We start from the raw sequence: 19354 nt of genomic DNA on the forward strand, positions 1-19354 counted from the left end.
GGAAAAGCAAGGATCCAATACACTCAATACTAATATGAAACCAATAGATAATCAGCGACTCGCCCACATGAAAGGAAAACACAATTATATTCAAGTGGAGAAGGAAGGAGAAAAAGTGGAAAGGGGTACAGCGAGGGGGTTGGTAAACTCTCACCTACTGTGTACAATGTAAGGGTGCACAGCACACACCCTATTTAATCACCTATTCCAATTTTCCAACATCTCTTTTGACTTTGAACATGGGCTATGTGACAGCCAGTTGCCATTCTTTCCAGTCACGTATACTGTGTTGACTGGTAAAACGTGTACCCTGAGTGGAGAAATTCAGGTTCGAGGCTCTGACTGATGAAGATTTGCCTTTGTATATCACTCACTGTCAGGGCCTCTGAAATAAGGAACAAAACTTCCAAATCCAAAGAGGTATCGGTTTCCTTCAGTGCACAGCAAACCCCTCTTGCCTTGTGGACAGGGGCTTTTTTTTTGACAGAGTTTCACTTTGTCGCCTCTGGTAAAGCGCATGGTGTCACAGCTCATAGCAACCTCCAGCTCTTGGGCTTAGGTGATTTCTTGCCTCAGCCTCCTGAGTAGCTGGGACTATAGGCGCCTGCCACAACACCCAGCTATGTTTTGTTGCAGTTTGGCTGGGGCCAGGTTTGAACCTGCCACCCTCAGTATATGGGGCCAGCACCCTATTCACAGGCACCGCCCTGGACAGGGGCTTGATATGGTCCATCTGTCAGCTACAGGTGTAAGTGGTGTATGTGGCTCTGAGATTGTGCTTAATCGTATTCACTCTGACCCAATTCTGTACCACATTTGGGTCTTCAGAGATGCAGAGAGACCAACCTCAACGTGACCTGCAACCATCCTATCCTGACCCTCTATGAACCTACCTCACATTCTAAATAGGACCTTGATGGGCCCTTTTTGCTTTCAGTAACTGTTAAGCTCAAAATGGGCTATCTTACACTACTCAATTGTTCGTGTCCCCCTGGCCTTGTTGGCATTATGGCAGTTCTCCAGGAGTTGGTGTGAACACACACCAGATAGCCAGCAGTCATGGTGGCCACATGTTTGCCCGCCAGGCTGTTCTCTTTTCTTTCTGCTCAGGTACTCCAAACCTGGGCCACAGAAGGGCAGCCTACCACCAGCAGCTGCAGTCTAACACTACTGATAAACCAAGTTGTGGTTTATAACTATTTAGAAAGAACCTCAGAAGTAGAGCCCATCAGTCCGCAAAGGGAGACATCACAACAGGGTTCATCAGAAGGCACGAGAGCATCGTCTCTGAGCCCTCTGGGCCTTGTGCAGAATCCCAGTCCTCTCCGCCTGGGCTCCCATTCGGTGTATCCTGACTTCTGGGCAGCTCCTTCTTATGTGTAGGTTGCACTGACATATCCCAGACATGATGGTAAACTCTGAGGAGAAAACATAAGGGCCAACAGGAGTCAGAACTCAGATGAAGTCCAGTAATGATAACAATCACGATGATTATAATACTGAAGACTTACTCTCTGCCAGGCACTGTAAAAACTGTTTCATATATGTTAACTCACATAATCCTCACAATGACCTTCTGTCATTATTCTCACTTTCTGGATCATAAAATTCAAGCACAGAGAGCTTAAAAAACTTTTTGAAGGTAACACAGCCTGGAGATACCAAAGGTAGAATTTAAACCCAAGCCAGCCAGCTCCTGCATCTTTAAATCTAAACACTTCAGTGCCTCCAGATTTCATTCAGTATCAGACATGAGTTTCAGGGAGACACTGAGTCCAGCAGCTACTGTTACGCGGCCCACTGTCAGCCTAAGCAGTCATGGGTGCCCCCCATCACGGGATTGTGTGGTTTAGCCTCCACAATGCAGCTCATGCTGTCCCCTTTTGGTAACACCCATGATTGTGGGCTATATGCCAAAATCCTAATAGTCTCTCCATGGAATAGGCTTCTTGCTTGCATTTGGGCAGGGGCAGGGCTAATAATTTATTCTTGGCCCTTCCCATGCTATTCCCAAGTGCCAGGGTCACATCCAGTAGGCTAGAACCCATGGTACTTCAGTGCATAGAAAAATGTTTTAACTTCTAAAATCAGGAGAAGAAAATGAACTCATCCTGGATTCTCTGTCTTTATACCAACTGAGTCATAAAATATAATTTTTAATATATTTTATGGAGAAAGTCTCCTGCAAATGCACAAGGAGCTGGCAACCTCAGCCCTCATAGAGCAGCCCTGCCCTGGAATAGGAGGTATTTTTGGCTTTAAACAATAGGCATCTATTATTTCGTGCAGTTTCTGAGGACCAGGAAGCTGGGAGTGGTTTCTGGAAAGGTAAGGCTGCAGCGGGCGAGGGTCCTGTGGCAGGAAGATCTGCCCTCTCCCCATCCTTCCCTGGCTGCCAGCCAGGTACTTCGTTTAGTTCCTCACACTGGGCCTCTTCCTAAGCTGCCTGAGTGTCCTGACCAAGCAGCAACTAGCTGTCTTCAGAGTGAGCAACACGAGAGAGAGAGCAACCATGACAAAAGCCACAGTCTATTTGGTTTTATTATTATCATTATTATTATTAAATTTTAGATTACAATCATAGTTGTATACATTTATGGGGTACAATGTGATGATTTGATATACAATATGGAATGCTCACATCAAGCTAATTAACATTCCTTTATGGCAACTCAAATTCATTTATTTTTTGTGGTAAGACATTTAAAATTTACTCTTAAGTTATTTTGAAATATACCCTTGCATTATTCACATTAGGTGAGATCCCACCAAATGCCCTTCCTCCTTCCACCAATCGCCCTCCCCACTTCCCTCCTCTTCCCCCCACCTCTTGCTAGACGATATTTGTTTTTTATCATCCCTGTGAATGTGTAAGTGTTTATATATTGGTTTCATAATAGTATTGAGTACATTGGATACTTTCTTTTCCCTTTCTTAAGATACTTTACTAAGAAGAATGCGTTCCAACTCCATCCAGGTAAACATAACAGATATAGTTTTTTTCCGCAACGGGTTTGCCACCAGAAAACAGGTGTTGTGAAAACCGCCCATATGATCCAAAATGGGGAAGGAAAAGACTCATATCAACATCATTGTCATTGGACACGTAGATTCGGGCAAGTCCACCACTACTGGCCATCTGATCTACAAATGTGGTGGCATTGACAAGAGAACCATTGAAAAATTTGAGAAAGAGGCTGCTGAGATGGGAAAGGGCTCTTTCAAGGACGCGTGGGTCTTGGATAAACTGAAGGCTGAACGTGAGCGTGGTATCACCATTGATATCTCCCTGTGGAAATTTGAGACCAGCAAATACTATGTGACTATCATTGATGCCCCAGGACACAGAGACTTTATCAAAAACATGATCACAGGTGCATCTCAGGCTGACTGTGCTGTCCCGATAGTTACTGCTAGTGTTGGTGAATTTGAAGCTGGTATCTCAAAGAATGGGCAGACCCGTGAGCATGCCCTTCTGGCTTACACACTAGGTGTGAAACAACTAATTGTTGGTGTTAACAAGATGGATTCCACTGAGCCGCCCTACAGCCAGAAGAGATACGAGGAACTCGTTAAAGAAGTCAGCACTTACATTAAGAAAATTGGCTACAACCCTGACACTGTAGCATTTGTGCCAGTTTCTGGTTGGAATGGTGACAACATGTTGGAGCCAAGTGCAAACATGCCTTGGTTCAGGGATGGAAAGTCACCCGGAAGGATGGCAATGCCAGTGGAACCACACTGCTTGAAGCTCTGGATTGCATTCTGCCACCAACTTGTCCAACTGACAAGCCCTTGCTTCTGCCTCTGCAGGATGTCTACAAAATTGGTGGTATTGGTACTATCCCTGTGGGCCGAGTGAGACTGGTGTTCTCAAACCTGGCATGGTGGTCACCTTTGCTCCAGTTAATGTTACAACTGAAGTGAAGTCTGTTGAAATGCACCATGAAGCTTTGAGTGAAGCTCTTCCAGGAGACAATGTGGGCTTCAATGTCAAGAATGTGTCTGTTAAAGATGTTCGTCGTGGCAATGTTGCTGGTGATAGCAAAAATGACCCACTGATGGAAGCAGCTGGCTTCACTGCTCAGGTGATTATCCTGAACCATCCAGGCCAAATTAGTGCTGGCTACGCTCCTGTACTGGATTGTCACACAGCTCACAGTGGCTGCAAGTTTGCTGAGCTAAAGGAAAAGATTGACCGCCGCTCTGGTAAGAAGCTGGAAGATGGCCCTAAATTCCTGAAATCTGGTTACACCACCATCGTCGATATGGTTCCTGGCAAACCCATGTGTGTTGAGAGCTTCTCAGATTATCCACCTCTGGGTCGTTTCGCTGTTCGTGAAATGAGACAGACAGTTGCTGTTGGTGTCATCAAAGCAGTGGACAAGAAGGCTGCTGGAGCAGGCAAGGTCACCAAGTCTGCCCAGAAAGCTCAGAAGGCTAAATGAATATTATCTCTAATACCTGCCACCCCAGTCTTAATCAGTGGTGGAAGAACCGTCTCAGAACTGTTTGTTTCAATTGGCCATTTAAGTTTAATAGTAAAAGACTGGTTAATGATAACAACGCATCGTAAAACCTTCAGAAGGAAAGGAAAATGTTTCGTGGACCATTTGTTTCTTTTTATGTGGCAGTTTTAAGTTATTAGTTTTTAAAATCAGTACTTTTTAATGGAAACACCATCCTGGAAAACTAAACTTGGGGTATTTTGCGAGGGGAAGTTTTAGACCAGCAATTGTCCATCTCAACTCTCGATTTATTGACCAGGCAGTCACCTGAAAAACAACCGCTTATATCCTTGCCCTACATGGATCTCAACCAGTTCAAACTGAAGACCCAAGAACGTTCCTGTAAACAACACTCCCTTCCCTCTCTCATTTTCCTTTTTCCTTATAGGTAGCCCACACCACCCTCCACCCCACAGGAAGCAGTCAAGAGATACCACGCCCATCATCCTGCCTCCTTATAATAACTAAAAAGACCGGATGATAGAGTCAAATGGAGGGACCTGCCCAAATAGAACTAACCTTCCCAGGAAGAAATGAATGCATAGAATGTCCCACCTGGGAAAAAGGGAATGTGCCAATCCCTACCCTTCCAACCCTTTACAATTCCCATCCACCTTAACCCATGTGCTGACTTCCTTCTAGAACTCAGCTAACTCATACAGGGGTGGAAATAAAGGCCACGTTGCCCACACAGAACCCGGACTCTGTTTTCTTTCATTTCATGTTTTGGAATAATCTTTTATTTTTGGTCTTTGACCTCTCATTGGGGAGCATAGCCATTTTGGGACTCTGAGTCTGCCACAGCCCCGCCCGCTGAAATAAAGCCCTTCCTCCAGTGTTTGGGTGTTCTTTCTCGCCATTGGGTTTCATCTTCCTGCAACAGCCCGAGGAGAAATGAAGGCTTTTTTTTTTTTTGAGTGGCAATCAGTGTGTTAAAAGGGCCTGGGCAGCCGCATGCCCTTGATTTAAGATGCCCTCTGGGTGCTGTGTCAGGGTGGCAGAGGGAAATACTCTTTTCATACCTATGTCTACATAGGTTGAGTAATTCATGAAAATGAATCCTGTGTTATCCATGTAACTATATTCTTTATAGTAGTCAGTACAACTTTCATTTTTTCTTTTTTTTTTTTTTGTAGAGACAGAGTCTCACTTTATGGCCCTTGGTAGAGTGCCGGGGCATCACACAGCTCACAGCAACCTCCAGCTCCTGGGCTTAAGCGATTCTCTTGCCTCAGCCTCCCGAGTAGCTGGGACTACAGGTGCCCACCACAGCACCCGGCTATTTTTTTGTTGCAGTTTGGCCGGGGCTGGCACCCGGCTATTTTTTTGTTGCAGTTTGGCGGGGGCTGGGTTTGAACCCGCCACCCTCGGCATATGGGGCCGGCGCCCTACTCACTGAGCCACAGGCGCCACCCAACTTTCATTTTTTCTTTGTAATCTAACTCCGTCAGCAATTAATCTAATTTCTGCCTGAAAGTTTCCACTCAGAAGTCTGGCAGGGGATTGAGAAGATCATAGTCCCTCAGCCTGGCCTAATCCTCTGGCTCCAGCTATTAGCCGGTGGTGTTCATCAAACATTGCACTTCCCCCTCACTTCAGGGATCCTTGGCTACTTGGCTATAGTTCTGAGAAAGCAGAGAACCAAGTCTGAGGTCACCCTGCCCTCAACTCAGGTGTCTTTGTTTAACAACTGGGCAGGGCCAGTTGGAGTTAAGAGAAAACTAGGTAAAGGTCACTAACACAATCCCTTCAGTGGCACAAAGGCTAGCCTGTCTGTACCCAGGGGTTCCTGGCATTCTCTTATTTATCTTCTAGATGTCCCTTCTAAATATAAGTGAAGCAAGGTAGGGCATAAAACTGTTACTGGACAAAGAGGGTCTAGCCGCCTGTTACTGTTAGCCAATATGCAGAGACGGGGATAGGGCCATCAACCTGATTTATTAGAGGCAGAATTCTAGAGAACAGAAAGAGTAGCCCTTCCAAGACTGTTCTCTGTTATTTTTAAATTACAGTTTATACTTAATGGTTTATAGTAAAGATCACAATAACCCTTATTTTAAACAATGAGCACAGCTCAGTGACAATCTATTACAACATTTCTAATTCAAAAGTTAATTTCTAAATGATTCAATGTGGGCATCTTTTAGGGTGGGAGCTAAATTTACAAAACAGTAAGAATGGGAGACCAGAGGTGAAGACCAGCTGTGTCATGCCTGCCCTAGCCTGACAGACTCCATTTTATTCTCACTGCATGTGCTTTCATTACTATATTTCTTATCTATGAAATAGATTTTGAATGAAAATAATCACTGTGATTAATTGTATTAATATAAGGGTCAACTTTAACATATCCAGGGGAACAATGATTACAACAGATAGTACAAGTATACATGAAATGCAGGGTATATTGGATATGGTAACATACGAATATTTTTAAAACAAAAATAATTTTTACATTAATAGCTAAGGTTTTCAACTAACTTAAATCAAGTAACCAGGAAAATAATTGATTAAGATCAAAACTGAGAACATTTTTCTTTTGGGTGATATTATGAAGCACATCTTGTATTCATTGTATATGGTGTTCTATTAATGGAGAATTATCTGATAAACTGAAACAGTACATTTTTTAAAACTCTGGACATCTATGATTATGTCTCGAAGGTAAGTAATCAATAGCAGCACAGTTTTCTAAGACAGTTTCTCAGACTTGTGTGCTAATGACCTCGTGGCGTTCAGTGTTTTTACCATGGCACAAGCTAGCCGACTTATATCAACATTTAATTTAATTATTATAGCTGGCATCATAAATAAAGATAAGGAAATATACTCATCTGGGCTGAAGGGGTGAACATCACTCTGACAATCTCTCGGGAGACTTAAATTTCATACCTGCCGAGTTTTTCCAGGTCCAGTGTTATTCAGATCCTGTACCCTGGGCAAGAAAGTACTAATCTCCCTAGAGAACAGGCCTCTCCTGTGGCACTAGATGGAAATAAGAAAAAGTCTGTTGTCTACACACCAAAAACCATCTCTTAGGAATTTTAGTGTGTGTATAGACATAAGATATAGTTATTGTCTTATGACTCTGAAGTAAACTATTAGTTACATTGACACAGGGAATGGTGTATTCTGACAACTGTACATAATCTTCTCCAGGTATAACTGTTGTAAGACAAAAAACATATCCCTTTTCTTAGTCTATCTTGAAGGTTTCTTCTACCCATATCGATCTTGATAGGTGAGTTTTTTTGGCATTGGTGGGACACAGTGAAATTCTGATGCTAAGACCTATGCTATACAACTGAGTAATAAAGATAATGTTATATTGGTGGAGAAATAGACACATAGATCAATAGACAAGAATAGAAAAACCAGGGTGGCACCTGTGGCTCAGTGAGTAGGGCGCCAACCCCATATACCGAGAGTGGTGAGTTCGGACCCGGCCCGGCCAAAGTGCAACAAAAAATAGCCGGGCGTTGTGGCGGGCACCTGTGGTCCCAGCTACAGGGGAGGCTGAGGCAAGAGAGTCACCTGGGCCCAGGGGCTGGAGGTTGCTGTGAGCTGTGACGCCATGGAACTCTACCTAGGGCAATAAAGTGAGACTCTGTCTCTACGAAAAAAAACAAAAACAAAAACAGAAAAACCAGAAGTAGACCCACATAAATATGCTCACCTGATTTTTGACAAAGATGTAAAACCAATTTATTGGGAAAGAGATGGCCTTTTCAACAAATGGTGTTTACACATTGGATATAAGCAAAAAAAGAAAAAAAAATCCTCATCTAATCCTCACACCTTATGTAATTTTAACAAAAGTTGATCAAGAACTTAAACAGGGTGGTGCCTGTGGCTCAAAGGAGTAGGGCGCTGGCCCCATATACCAGAGGTGGTGGGTTCAAACCCAGCCACAGCCAAAAAGTGAAAGAAAAAAAAAGAACTTAAACATAAAATATAAAACTATACAACTTTTTTTTTTTTTTTGAGACAGAGCCTCAAGCTGTCACCCTGGGTAGAGTGCTGTAATATCACAGCTCACAGCAACCTCCAACTCCTGAGCTCAAACGATTCTCCTGCCTCTGCCTCCCAAGTAACTGGGACTACAGGCGCCTGCCACAAAGCTTGGCTATTTTTTGGTTGCAGCCATCATTGTTGTTTGGAGGACCCGGGCTGGATTCAAACCTGCCAGCTCAGGTGTATATGGCTGGTACCTTAGCCGCTTGAGCCACAGTCACCGAGCTTGAAACTATACAACTTTTAGGAAAAAAAACAGAAGAAAATCTTCAGATCTAGGGCTAGGCAAAGAGTTCATAGACTTGAAACCAAAAGCAGGATCCATAAAAGGGAAACTGATAAATTCAATGTCATAAAAATTTAAAACTATTGCTCTGCACAATCATAGGTGAAGAATATGAAAAGACAAGTTAAAGATTAGCAGAAAATATTTGCAAACCATGTATCTGACAGAGGACTTGTATCTAGAACTTATAAAGAATTCTCAAAGCTCAACAGTAAAAAAATAAACAATCCAATTAGGAAATGAGCAAAAGACATTGAATTGTCAATTAATCGATGAAGATATATAGTTGGCTAATAAGCAAATGTAAGGATATTTGCCCTCATTAGCCACCAGGGAAATGCAAACTAAAAGCACAATATCACTTCTCAGAATGGTTAAAATTTTAAAAATAGTGTCAACACTAAATGCAGATGTGTGTAAAGGAAGACATTAGGATCCTGGAAAGGAGACTGGATCATTTATATACTAGTGAAAATGCAGAATGTTAATGCCACTTTAAAAAAAATTCTAGTTAATATTATTAATTATGTCATAATAACATAATAATAAGTTAATAGTATTAATTTCCGGGTACAAACGATTAGGTTACATTGTTTGCATTTGTGAGGTAAAGTCCCTGTTGCAGTTATGCCCCTTACCCAGGAAGTGTGCCATACACCCCTACATGGTGCCTGGTAGTCGAGTGCACCAACCCCCTCCCTCTTCCACTCTCCTCACTTCCTCAGCTTCACTTCCCCACATGTGAATTTTTTTTTGAGACAGAGTCTCACTATGTCGCCCTTGATAGAGTGCTGTAGTGTCAGCTCACAGCAACCTCAAACTCCTGGGCTTAAGTGATTCTCCTGCCTCAGACTCCCAAGTAGCTGGGACTACAGGTGCCCGCCACAAAGCCCAGCTATTTTTTGGTTGCAGTTGTCACTGCTGTTCAGTAGGCCTGGCCTGGACCCACCAGCCTCGGTGCATGTGGCCAGCGCCTCACTCACTGAGCCAGGGGCGCTGAGCCACCCCCGTGTGAGTTTTTCTTTTCTTTGGGTGTGTGTTTATTTGTCTACTGGCTTCATGTTACTATTGAGTATGTTGGATACACATTTTTCCACTCTTGTGATACTTTGCTAAGGAAAATGTTCAACAACTCCAACCAGGTTGATACTAAAGATGTAAAATCTCCATCTTTTTATGGAATGGTATTCCATGGTATACATATATCACAGTTAATTAATCCATTCATCGGTTATGGGCAGTTGATTTCACATCTTGGTCAGTGTAAATTAAGCTGTGTTAAACAATCTAGTGCAAATGTCCTTATTATAAATGATTTTTTTTTCTTCTAGGTAGAAACCTAGTAATGGGATTGTGGGATCAGATGGAAAATCTATTTTGAGTTCTTTGAGGATTCTCCATACTTCTTTCCAAAGAGGCTGTATGAGTTTGCAGTCCCACCACCACTGTCAACTGTTTCCTTCTCTCACAACTGCGCCAGCATCTGCAGCTGTGGGACTTTGTGATGTGGGCTGTTCTCACTAGGGTTAGGTGATGTCTTAGGGTGGTTTTGATGTGCATTTCTCTGTTAATTAGGCATGACGAGCACTTTTTTATGTTTGTTGGCCATTTGTCTGTCGTCTTTGGAGAAGATTCTGTTCATGTCTCTTGCCCAGAGATAGATGAGATTTGTTTACTATTTTCTTGTTGATTAGAGTTCTCTGTAGAGTCTAGGTGTTAACCCTTTGTCAGATTAGTAACAAGCAAACACCTTTTCTTATTTTGAATAGTCCTTCATTTTGTATGGAACCAGAAAAAATATATATATAGCCAAGGAAATTCTTAGTAACAGGAACAAATCTGGAGGCATCACTCTACCAGACTTCAGGTTATACTACAAGTCCACAGTGATCAAAAGGGCATGTATTGGCACAAAAGTAGAGGCATAGATCTATCAAACAGAATAGAAAATTTAAGAGATAAAATCAGCCTCTTACCACCATCTGATCTTCCATAAACCGAAGAAAAGCATACCCTGAGGAAAAGAATCCCTATTGAACAAATGGTGGTGGGAGAACTGGATAACCACATGTTAAAAGACTGAAATTGTACCTGCACCTCTTACCACTTTGAAAAATTGACTCACAGTGGATAAAAGATTTAAATCTAAGACACAAAATGATAAAAATCCTACAAGGAAGCATGGGAAAACTCTTGATGATATCAGCATGGGGAAAGATTTTATGAAGAAGATTCCAACAGCAATGGCAACAACAATAAAAATAAATAAATGCGTCTTAATTAAGCTAAAAAGCTTCGGCACAGCAAAGGACACAACAGTTAAAACTACTGCCATCTTGGAAAACAGTTCAACAGTTTCATTTGAACTAAATTTACAACTACCACATGACCCAGCAACTATACTCTTGGGCACTAATCTCGCAAAAATGAAATTACATTCTTCACAAATGCCCATAGCAGTTTTGCTACACTGTTAAAGTAGAATGGCCCAGGTGTTCTTCTGCAAGTGAATATAGTTAAAGTTAGTAGTTTAACAGTTTCTTGGATGAATCTCCAGAGAATTATGCTCAATTTTTAAAAAGCCAATTCCCAAAGGTTACACATTGTATTGTCATCAGAAAGTGAGCCCTGTGGGGTCCCTTTGAGGATGCCACTTATCAGGGCCCGGGGCCAGCCAGGTCCCCGCCCGGCCTATCTAGCCTATCTAGCTGTGTTCCAGACCCGTACTGCTATGCTGTTGTCTCTCTCAGGAACAATTGCTCTTAGGTGCCTGAGGGATATTTACTTTAGCAGAAGAGAGAGAGAGAGAGAATGGTCTTTGAGTGTTAAGCAGTCTTAGAAGGAACGATCTAAGAGTCTTTCTTAGGAGAGCTTAGTAAGCTTCAGCAGAGTTCTGCAAGCAGGAGAAGCAACAAAGTCCAAGTGAACGGTGGTCGGTGACAGAAGGAGCTCACTCCCCAGTCTGATTGGAAGGCCCAGAAGGTTCTTGGTTTCCTGCAGGAAGGAATTCAACTGCAAGCCTTAAGGTGGAAATGAAAACAACATCCATTAAAAAAACAGCACTCAGGCTACCCCTAGACAGAGCAGCAGCTATCTCTCAGAACAAGGGAGAATAGTCCCTGTACCTTGCTGGTAAAGTCTATTTATGGCTATCTCTTAATTATATGCTAAATAACGGGTGGGTTATTAAGATTTTCTGGAGAAAAAAGGTGGAGATTTCCAGGAACAGGGGAGGGGGGAGGAATTTCCTCCTCTTTCCTTACCTTGTAAAGTAACATTCCAGGGTTGCCATGGTTATTTTAAACTGTCCTTGGTTGTGCTGGCTGAGGGTTTTTAACATGCTAATTTTTATCATTAGTGTATAATGAGCTGTGGGGTCAGGCCGTGGTTATTTTCTCTTCCATCTTGGCCTCAATTGGTTTCAGCCTTTTCTGGTTCTTTCCTACCCTGTTGTTTTGGGAACTGTAACTTTTTTTCTTGGGAAACTTAGTTCTGCAGAATCCCTACCTCAGTATGATTCCATTTATGTAATATTTTTGAAATGACAAAAATTTTAGAAATGGAGAATAGGGTGGCGCCTGTGGCTCAAGGAGTAGGGCACCGGTCCCATATGCCGGAGGTGGCAGGTTCAAACCCAGCCCCGGCCAAAAACCACAAAAAAAAAAAGAAATGGAGAATAAATTAGTGTTATCAGGGGTGAAGGAAGCAAGAGGGTCGGTGGGAGAGAGATGGATGTGGCTACAAAACGCAGAAGGGGAGAACCTTGTGGTGCTCCACATACAAACCTACACAGGTGTTAAAATCACTTAGAGCAAAATATAAGTGCACCCACACAGACGAGTAAAACTGGGGAAATCAGAATGAGAGGGGGAGATTGTGTCGATGTCAATATCCTAGGTGCAACGGGGTACTGTGTTTTCCCAAAATGTGTTAATTGGGCAAAGTGTACACAGAATCTGTCTGTATTATTTTTTACAACCATGTGTAAATCTACAATTATCTCAGGCAGCACCTGTGGCTCAGTGAGTAGGGCGCCCGGCCCCATATACCGAGGGTGGCGGGTTCAAACTCGGCCCCGGCCAAACTGCAACAAAAAAACAGCCAGGCGTTGTAGCGGGCGCCTGTAGTCCCAGCTGCTTGGGAGGCTGAGGCAAGAGAATCGCCTAAGCCCAGGAGTTGGAGGTTGCTGTGAGCTGTGACGCTACAGCACTCTACCAAGGGCGATAAAGTGAGCTGCTGGGGGTAGGGGGAGGGATTTACATAAATTATCTCAATAAGTACTTTAATTAAAAATGACACTCTTAAAGGTATGTGTCAACCTTTATTTTTGTCCCCTTTCTTGAAGCTACAAGAAAAACAACCTTTATGTTGGTTTTTTGCCATAGGAACACATGCTCTATCATTTATCTGTAGCTAGAACTTGGGGGTTTCTAAAGCGCAGAGATCTACGGCAACTATCAGATCTCAGCAGGAATTTGAAACAAGGCTAATCAATACCCCTGGCTGCTGGGGGCAATCAAGACGGAGACAGACAAGAAGATGTTAGCACAGATATTTCTGCTCACTCCCAAGGTTTCAGTTAAAAGAGTTCATGAGGATTAAAGGTATCTAAGCACTTTCAAGCAACTACAGTTTTGCCCAGAAGTTAATACATTTCAGAAGCTGCTGATTTTTAGTGTATGGCTTTGCATGACCTATTTAATATGTTTATTTATTTATTTATTTATTTATTTTTGTAGAGACAGAGTCTCACTGTACCGCCCTCGGGTAGAGTGCCGTGGCGTCACACGGCTCACAGCAACCTCTAACTCTTGGGCTTACGCGATTCTCCTGCCTCAGCCTCCCGAGCAGCTGGGACTACAGGCGCCCGCCACAACGCCCGGCTATTTTTTTGTTGTTGCAGTTTGGCCGGGGCTGGGTTTGAACCCACCACCCTCGGCATATGGGGCTGGCGCCCTACTCACTGAGCCACAGGCGCCACCCTATTTAATATGTTTAAAGTTTGCTTTTTTTTTTTTTTTTAAAGGAGAAGGGATAAAAAGCAAAAGATAAATGTCTGATGTCAAGCAGATAGCTTGCTCGCATTGCCTTTTCTTTCCGTTTTCAACCTTGTGGCTCAAGGCCCGCTTTGGTTCTAACACACAGACTGGTTTATCCACTCTCAGAACATGGTTTTTAGGCTGTACAAGTACATAGCACCCCAGGCACGAAGAGGTTAGAGGACACAAGCGGTTTATGAAAAAAATAGAACTCCATATATTATTATTGTTTTGATTTCTGTTTGCTTGTATAGCTTTTCTTACTACTTTGGGGAAGCTTGTTTCAAGTTTTAAGTTTGATAGATTTCTGTCTGGACCTTCACCTGCTCAGCTTTCTTAAAGAAATGTAAAACCTATTCTTTCTTACATAACAAATTCCTGATCCCTGTGGAGAACTGCCAGCTCTGGTATATATTAATAAAGTGCTTGACAGTTTCAGAGTGTTTGGGAAGAGAGTGGAAGGAAGGGGCAGTGTGGGAGCAACTGCAGGAAGGAGATGGGACAGCTGGATGTTGCTTTTCTTTTTTTTTTTTTTTTTGTAGAGACAGAGTCTCACTTTATAGCCCTCAGCTCACAGCAACCTCCAACTCCTGGGCTTAAGCGATTTTCTTGCCTCAGTCTCCCAAGTAGCTGGGACTACAGACGCCCGCCACAACGCCCGGCTATTTTTTGGTTGCAGTTTGGCGGGGGCTGGGTTTGAACCCGCCACCCTCGGTATATGGGGCCGGCGCCCTACTCACTGAGCCACAGGCGCCGCCCTGGATGTTGCTTTTCTTAAAAGAAACAACAAGACTTGAAATATGTAACAACATCATTACATTTAACTTTACTTGGTCAGCATCTAATTGAAACAGTCCACCTCCTGTTTATAAGAACAGAGTGGTCTGGCTGTGCTTACAAAACATTGTGTAATAAGCCGTATTTAACATGTTTTCAGGGCAGCAACTTCTTATTTCACATACAGTTGTGATTTGCTTTGGAAGTAACAGAAATGCTAGGTCCTGTGGTACTGAGGCCAGCGTGGAATTTATGGTTATCAGTTTCATTACATAGTCTTAAGATTAGGCCTTGAGTTTTATGCTGTCAGAAATCTTCTGGTGCTGGGCTACGGTTGGCAAGGTCAGGAACTTGTTTAGACTCAAAAGCTATAAAAGAATCCAGACTCGACATGTAGGTCAGGGCTGAAAGCTTATTAAAGACATGATGATCAGATTATCAGATTCAGATAAGCATCTGGGACAAGTTTTGCCACATTAAAGCCTAAACTACATGCGGATTTTAGAAAAGAGAACCAGGAGTGTGTATGGTGGTGGAGTTGGGGGAAATCTCTCAAAAAAAAAAAAAAAAAATTCAGGAACCTCTGCTAACAGTGGCCTACAACAGAAATAAATAGGGAGAATGCATCAGAATCCTAGGCATAGTAAACAAATAGATTAGAATGGTAGTACATAAAGAAATTCTCTTTTTCTTTTTGCTTATAAACTTGATCTTTAATTCAATGCTTTTTAAAGAATTATTTTTGTTGACTGATAAAGGTGGGTAAATATTCATTTTAACTGCTATGCAATATTTTGGCAATATGAATTAAGTTTACGTCTACATCCCCTTCCTAATAAACAAATTAGATTGTAATTAGTTTTTCTTTTTTGCCTTTATTTTTGACAATAATTGTCATATTTGTATGTCACAGAATAATATTTCTAGGAATGTATTTGATGTCTAGTGATCAAATCAAGTAATTAGGGTTATCTGTCACTTCAAACATTTTTTTTTGTGTGTTAGAAACATTCAAAGTTCTCTCTTCTAGTTCTTTGAACATATACAGCAAATTATTGCTGACTCCATTCATCCTACAGGGCTATTGAACACTAGAAATTATTCTTCCTATCTAGCTATAATTTTGTATCCATTCCTAGTTCCCATATTTTAAATTAAAATGTGAATTTCTTCTCTTTCTCATGCTACCTGAATAAGGGCAAAAGGTGAAAGGGTATAGCTTAATAGTGTAACCTTATCAGAACAATTTGTTCAACTTTTTTTTTTGTTTGTTTTGAGACAGGGTCTTGTTCTGATGCCCAGGGTAGAGTGCAGTGGTATTATCATAGTGTTACCGGAATTTCTTCTTCCTTGGTCCTTGGTCCTTCTACCGGTCCTTGGTCTAGAGGATTTGAAGAATGAATCCACAGACCAGAGATCCGTGGTAAGACAGAGAAAAAGCACCAGAGCTCCTGGCAGTGGGAAAAACCCAAGTGGTAAAAAAATATCCCTTATAGGTCATATGAATGAATGGGTACAATCACTTCCTTTCCTAGCCTAGGAAACTTACATGAAATTGACTAGGCTGGGGAAATGAGGGATTCCCAGTTAACCTGCAAGTGCAAGGGAAGGGAACCAGGTCTGGTTGGAGATATCACAGCACTCCCTAAGCTGGCAACCTAGAAGTGTCCCCTCAGCAGTTGTCCAGTCCCTCTGGCCACTGGTGCCTCCTTTGTCTCTACCCCCACCCTCCAAACCTATGGACCACTGCACCAATACCTGCAGACCATAAGTGGTAGGTCCTCCTGCTGCGCTGGGGGCTATCCTCCCTATATCAATAGCTCACTGCAACCTCAAACTTCCTGGGCTCAAGTGATCCTCCTGTCAAAAGCTGGGACTACAGGTGCATGCCACCACATGCAATTAATTTTTAAAATTTTTTTGCAGAGGCAAAGTCTCACTCTTGCTCAGGCTGTTCTTGAACTCCTAACCTCAAGAAATCCTCCCCTCTGAGCCTCCCAAACTGCTGAGATTTCACACATGAGCCACTAAGCCTGGTCTGGTTCAACTTTTGTGTATCAAAGTTGTTGGTTGTTTTTAGCTGCCATAGACCTCCAGCTTAAAGTCACGTAGCCCAAGCTTGCTTGTGTTGACCATATGCAACCATGAGTAGAACCCACGTGCTCAGACTAAGAAGGAGGGACTGAATTAAAAAGCTGGCACCTCATAGAAAGATCCAGGATTCGGCTCAGTGTCTGTAACTCAAGCGGCTAGGGCGCCAGCCACATACACCAGAGCTGGAGGGTTTGAATCTAGCCTGGGCCTGCCAAACAACAGTGACAACTACAACCAAAAACTAGCCGGGTGTTGTGGCAGGCGCCTGTAATCCTATCTACTTGGGTGGCTGAGGCAAGAGAATCTCTTAAGCCCAAGAGGTTGAGGTTGTTGTGAGCTGTAATGACACAGCACTCTACCCAGGGCGACAGCTTGAGACTCTGGCTCAAAAATAAATAAATAAATAAACTCTGAATATTTTACCAAAAAAAAAAGAAGGATCCAGGATTGAATTAGATTGAGCCCTGATATCACATATGATGCTCCAGACAGATCATGCCCCACCCCCGCAGAATCACTTCATTGCAAGATCTAGTCAGATCACTCCTGTGATTATAACACCTGACTCAGTCCTCAGCTCCTGGACACAGATCTGAGCCTGATTCTTAACTCCTTGCTTAACACCCTGGCAGTAAATCTTTCTTGCAGCAAAAACTCGTGGTTTGGTGTTTGGCTTTCCATTGAGGGTGGACAAATGAACCTAGTTCAGTTTGGAGGCAATCGTAAAACAGATCTGAGTTCTAATTTGGCTCTGCTGGGTCACCTTAGTATGTTTCTTAAATCCTCAAAGCCTCAATTTTCTCATCCGAAAAATCAGGATAGTATTATACATAAACACATGTTGTAGTAATGATTGAGTAAAATAATGTAAAGAGATCTGGTTAGTGTTTAACAGATGAAAGTATTACTACTATTAATATTACTTTATAAGTGTTCAACTCTCTAGGCTTCTCAAAAGACAATGGTATTGGATACTACATGTCCATCTTTGCAGGGCTACTATTGGGGGTTGGGAGGATTGGGAGAAATGCAAAATTTCAGTTTGACAGGAAGAATAAATTCAAGAGATCTTTTTTGAACTTTATGGTGAGTACAGTTAATAACAATATATTGTGTATTTGAAAATTGTTAAAAGGGCCAATTTTAAGTATCCTTATCACAAAAAAATCAGTAAGGGAGGTAATGCATATGTCAGATAACTTGATTTAGCCATCCCACAATGTATTCATATGTCAAAACATCATGTTGTACACCATGAACATATGCAATGGTTTTTGTTTTTTTTTTTTGGAGATGGAGTCTCACTTTATGGCCTTCGGTATAGTGCCATGGAATCACAGCTCACAGCAACCTTAAACTCTTGGTTTTGCCTAAGCCTCCCAAGTAGCTGGGACTACAGGTGCCCACCACAATGCCCAGTTAGTTTTAGAGAAGAGGTCCTGTTCTGGCTCAGCTGGTCTCAAACCTGTGAGCTCAGGCAATACGGCTTCCCACAGTGCTAGGAGTACAGGCATGAGCCTGCGTGCACAGCCTGAACATATACAATTTTTAACTTGTTACAAAAACAAATAAATAAATACCTTCGGTAGGGAACCTGTGCCCGGGAGGCTTGTGCGTACTGCCTGCGGCTGCGTTGCTCCTCGGGAAAGGCGCGCAGTTTGTGGCCGCGGCCTTTTGGCTGGGATGATCCGCGCTCCGGGTGGAGGCGGGGGGAGCTGAGCCGGAGCCATGGCCAGTACAGTGGTAGCAGTTGGACTAACCATTGCTGCTGCAGGATTTGCAGGTCGTTATGTTTTGCAAGCCATGAAGCATATGGAGCCTCAAGTAAAACAAGTTTTTCAGAGTCTGCCAAAATCTGCCTTTAGTGGTGGCTATTACAGAGGTGGGTTTGAACCCAAAATGACAAAACGGGAAGCAGCATTAATACTAGGTGTAAGCCCTACTGCCAATAAAGGGAAAATAAGAGATGCTCATGGACGAATTATGCTCTTAAATCACCCAGACAAAGGAGGATCTCCTTATATAGCAGCCAAAATCAATGAAGCTAAAGATTTACTAGAAGGTCAAGCTAAAAAATGAAGTAAACTTATAATGAATTTTAAGTTCATATTAGTTATGTTATGTGAGTGCCAACTTTTTATAATAAAATGCCTCAGAGGTTCAGTTTTGAAAATGACTTGGCATAAACTAAAAAATAAATAAATAAATAAATAAATACCTTCACACACACAAAAAGAAGAGTTTTCTTGAATGGGTTAGGCAGGTATATAGTACCCCCATTTTACAGATGAGAAAAACGAAACCGAAAGATTAGTCCCAGTGTCACCCAGTTGATAAACAGAACATAGTAGAACATAACTACAGAGATTTTTAAATCATAGCAAGGATCCAAATCACCTCAATAGTGATTAAAACTCAGACTGATGGTTCCACCCCCAAAATTCTTGATTTGCTGTGTGGAGGGGGCACTAGAATTCAAATTTCTTATCACAGCTCAAGTGATGCTGGTCTTAGGACCACTCTACGCAAACCACTGAGCTAGACTAGAATAATGTTCTCAAATACACCTGCTCAGTAGGATTACCTGGAATCTAAAAGGAATAAATTAACCCATAACTGCTCAAGACCATAGACCA

At 42.4% G+C, this 19354-nt stretch overlaps 1 protein-coding gene and 1 pseudogene across 2 annotated transcripts; both read left to right on the forward strand.

Moving 5' to 3' along the window:
- Positions 1-3010: 3010 nt before the first annotated feature.
- LOC128560131 (elongation factor 1-alpha 1-like) lies at positions 3011-4677 on the forward strand (annotated as a pseudogene). The gene has a single exon (XR_008372891.1). The product of XR_008372891.1 is annotated as an elongation factor 1-alpha 1-like (transcript).
- A 13632-nt stretch (positions 4678-18309) lies between these two features.
- Positions 18310-18894, forward strand: LOC128598869 (mitochondrial import inner membrane translocase subunit TIM14-like). Its single transcript, XM_053609712.1, has one exon. The coding sequence runs from the start codon at positions 18447-18449 to the stop codon at positions 18795-18797; it is 351 nt and encodes a 116-aa protein (XP_053465687.1). The 5' UTR covers positions 18310-18446; the 3' UTR covers positions 18798-18894.
- The last annotated feature ends 460 nt before the right edge of the window (positions 18895-19354 follow it).

Source organism: Nycticebus coucang, chromosome 11, assembly GCF_027406575.1.
Source record: "Nycticebus coucang isolate mNycCou1 chromosome 11, mNycCou1.pri, whole genome shotgun sequence".
NCBI classification, from domain to species: domain Eukaryota; kingdom Metazoa; phylum Chordata; class Mammalia; order Primates; family Lorisidae; genus Nycticebus; species Nycticebus coucang.

Bases quoted from the DNA above. Each gene is read 5' to 3' on its own strand.
- LOC128598869 (XM_053609712.1), top strand. From the start codon at position 18,447: ATGGCCAGTACAGTGGTAGCAGTTGGACTAACCATTGCTGCTGCAGGA.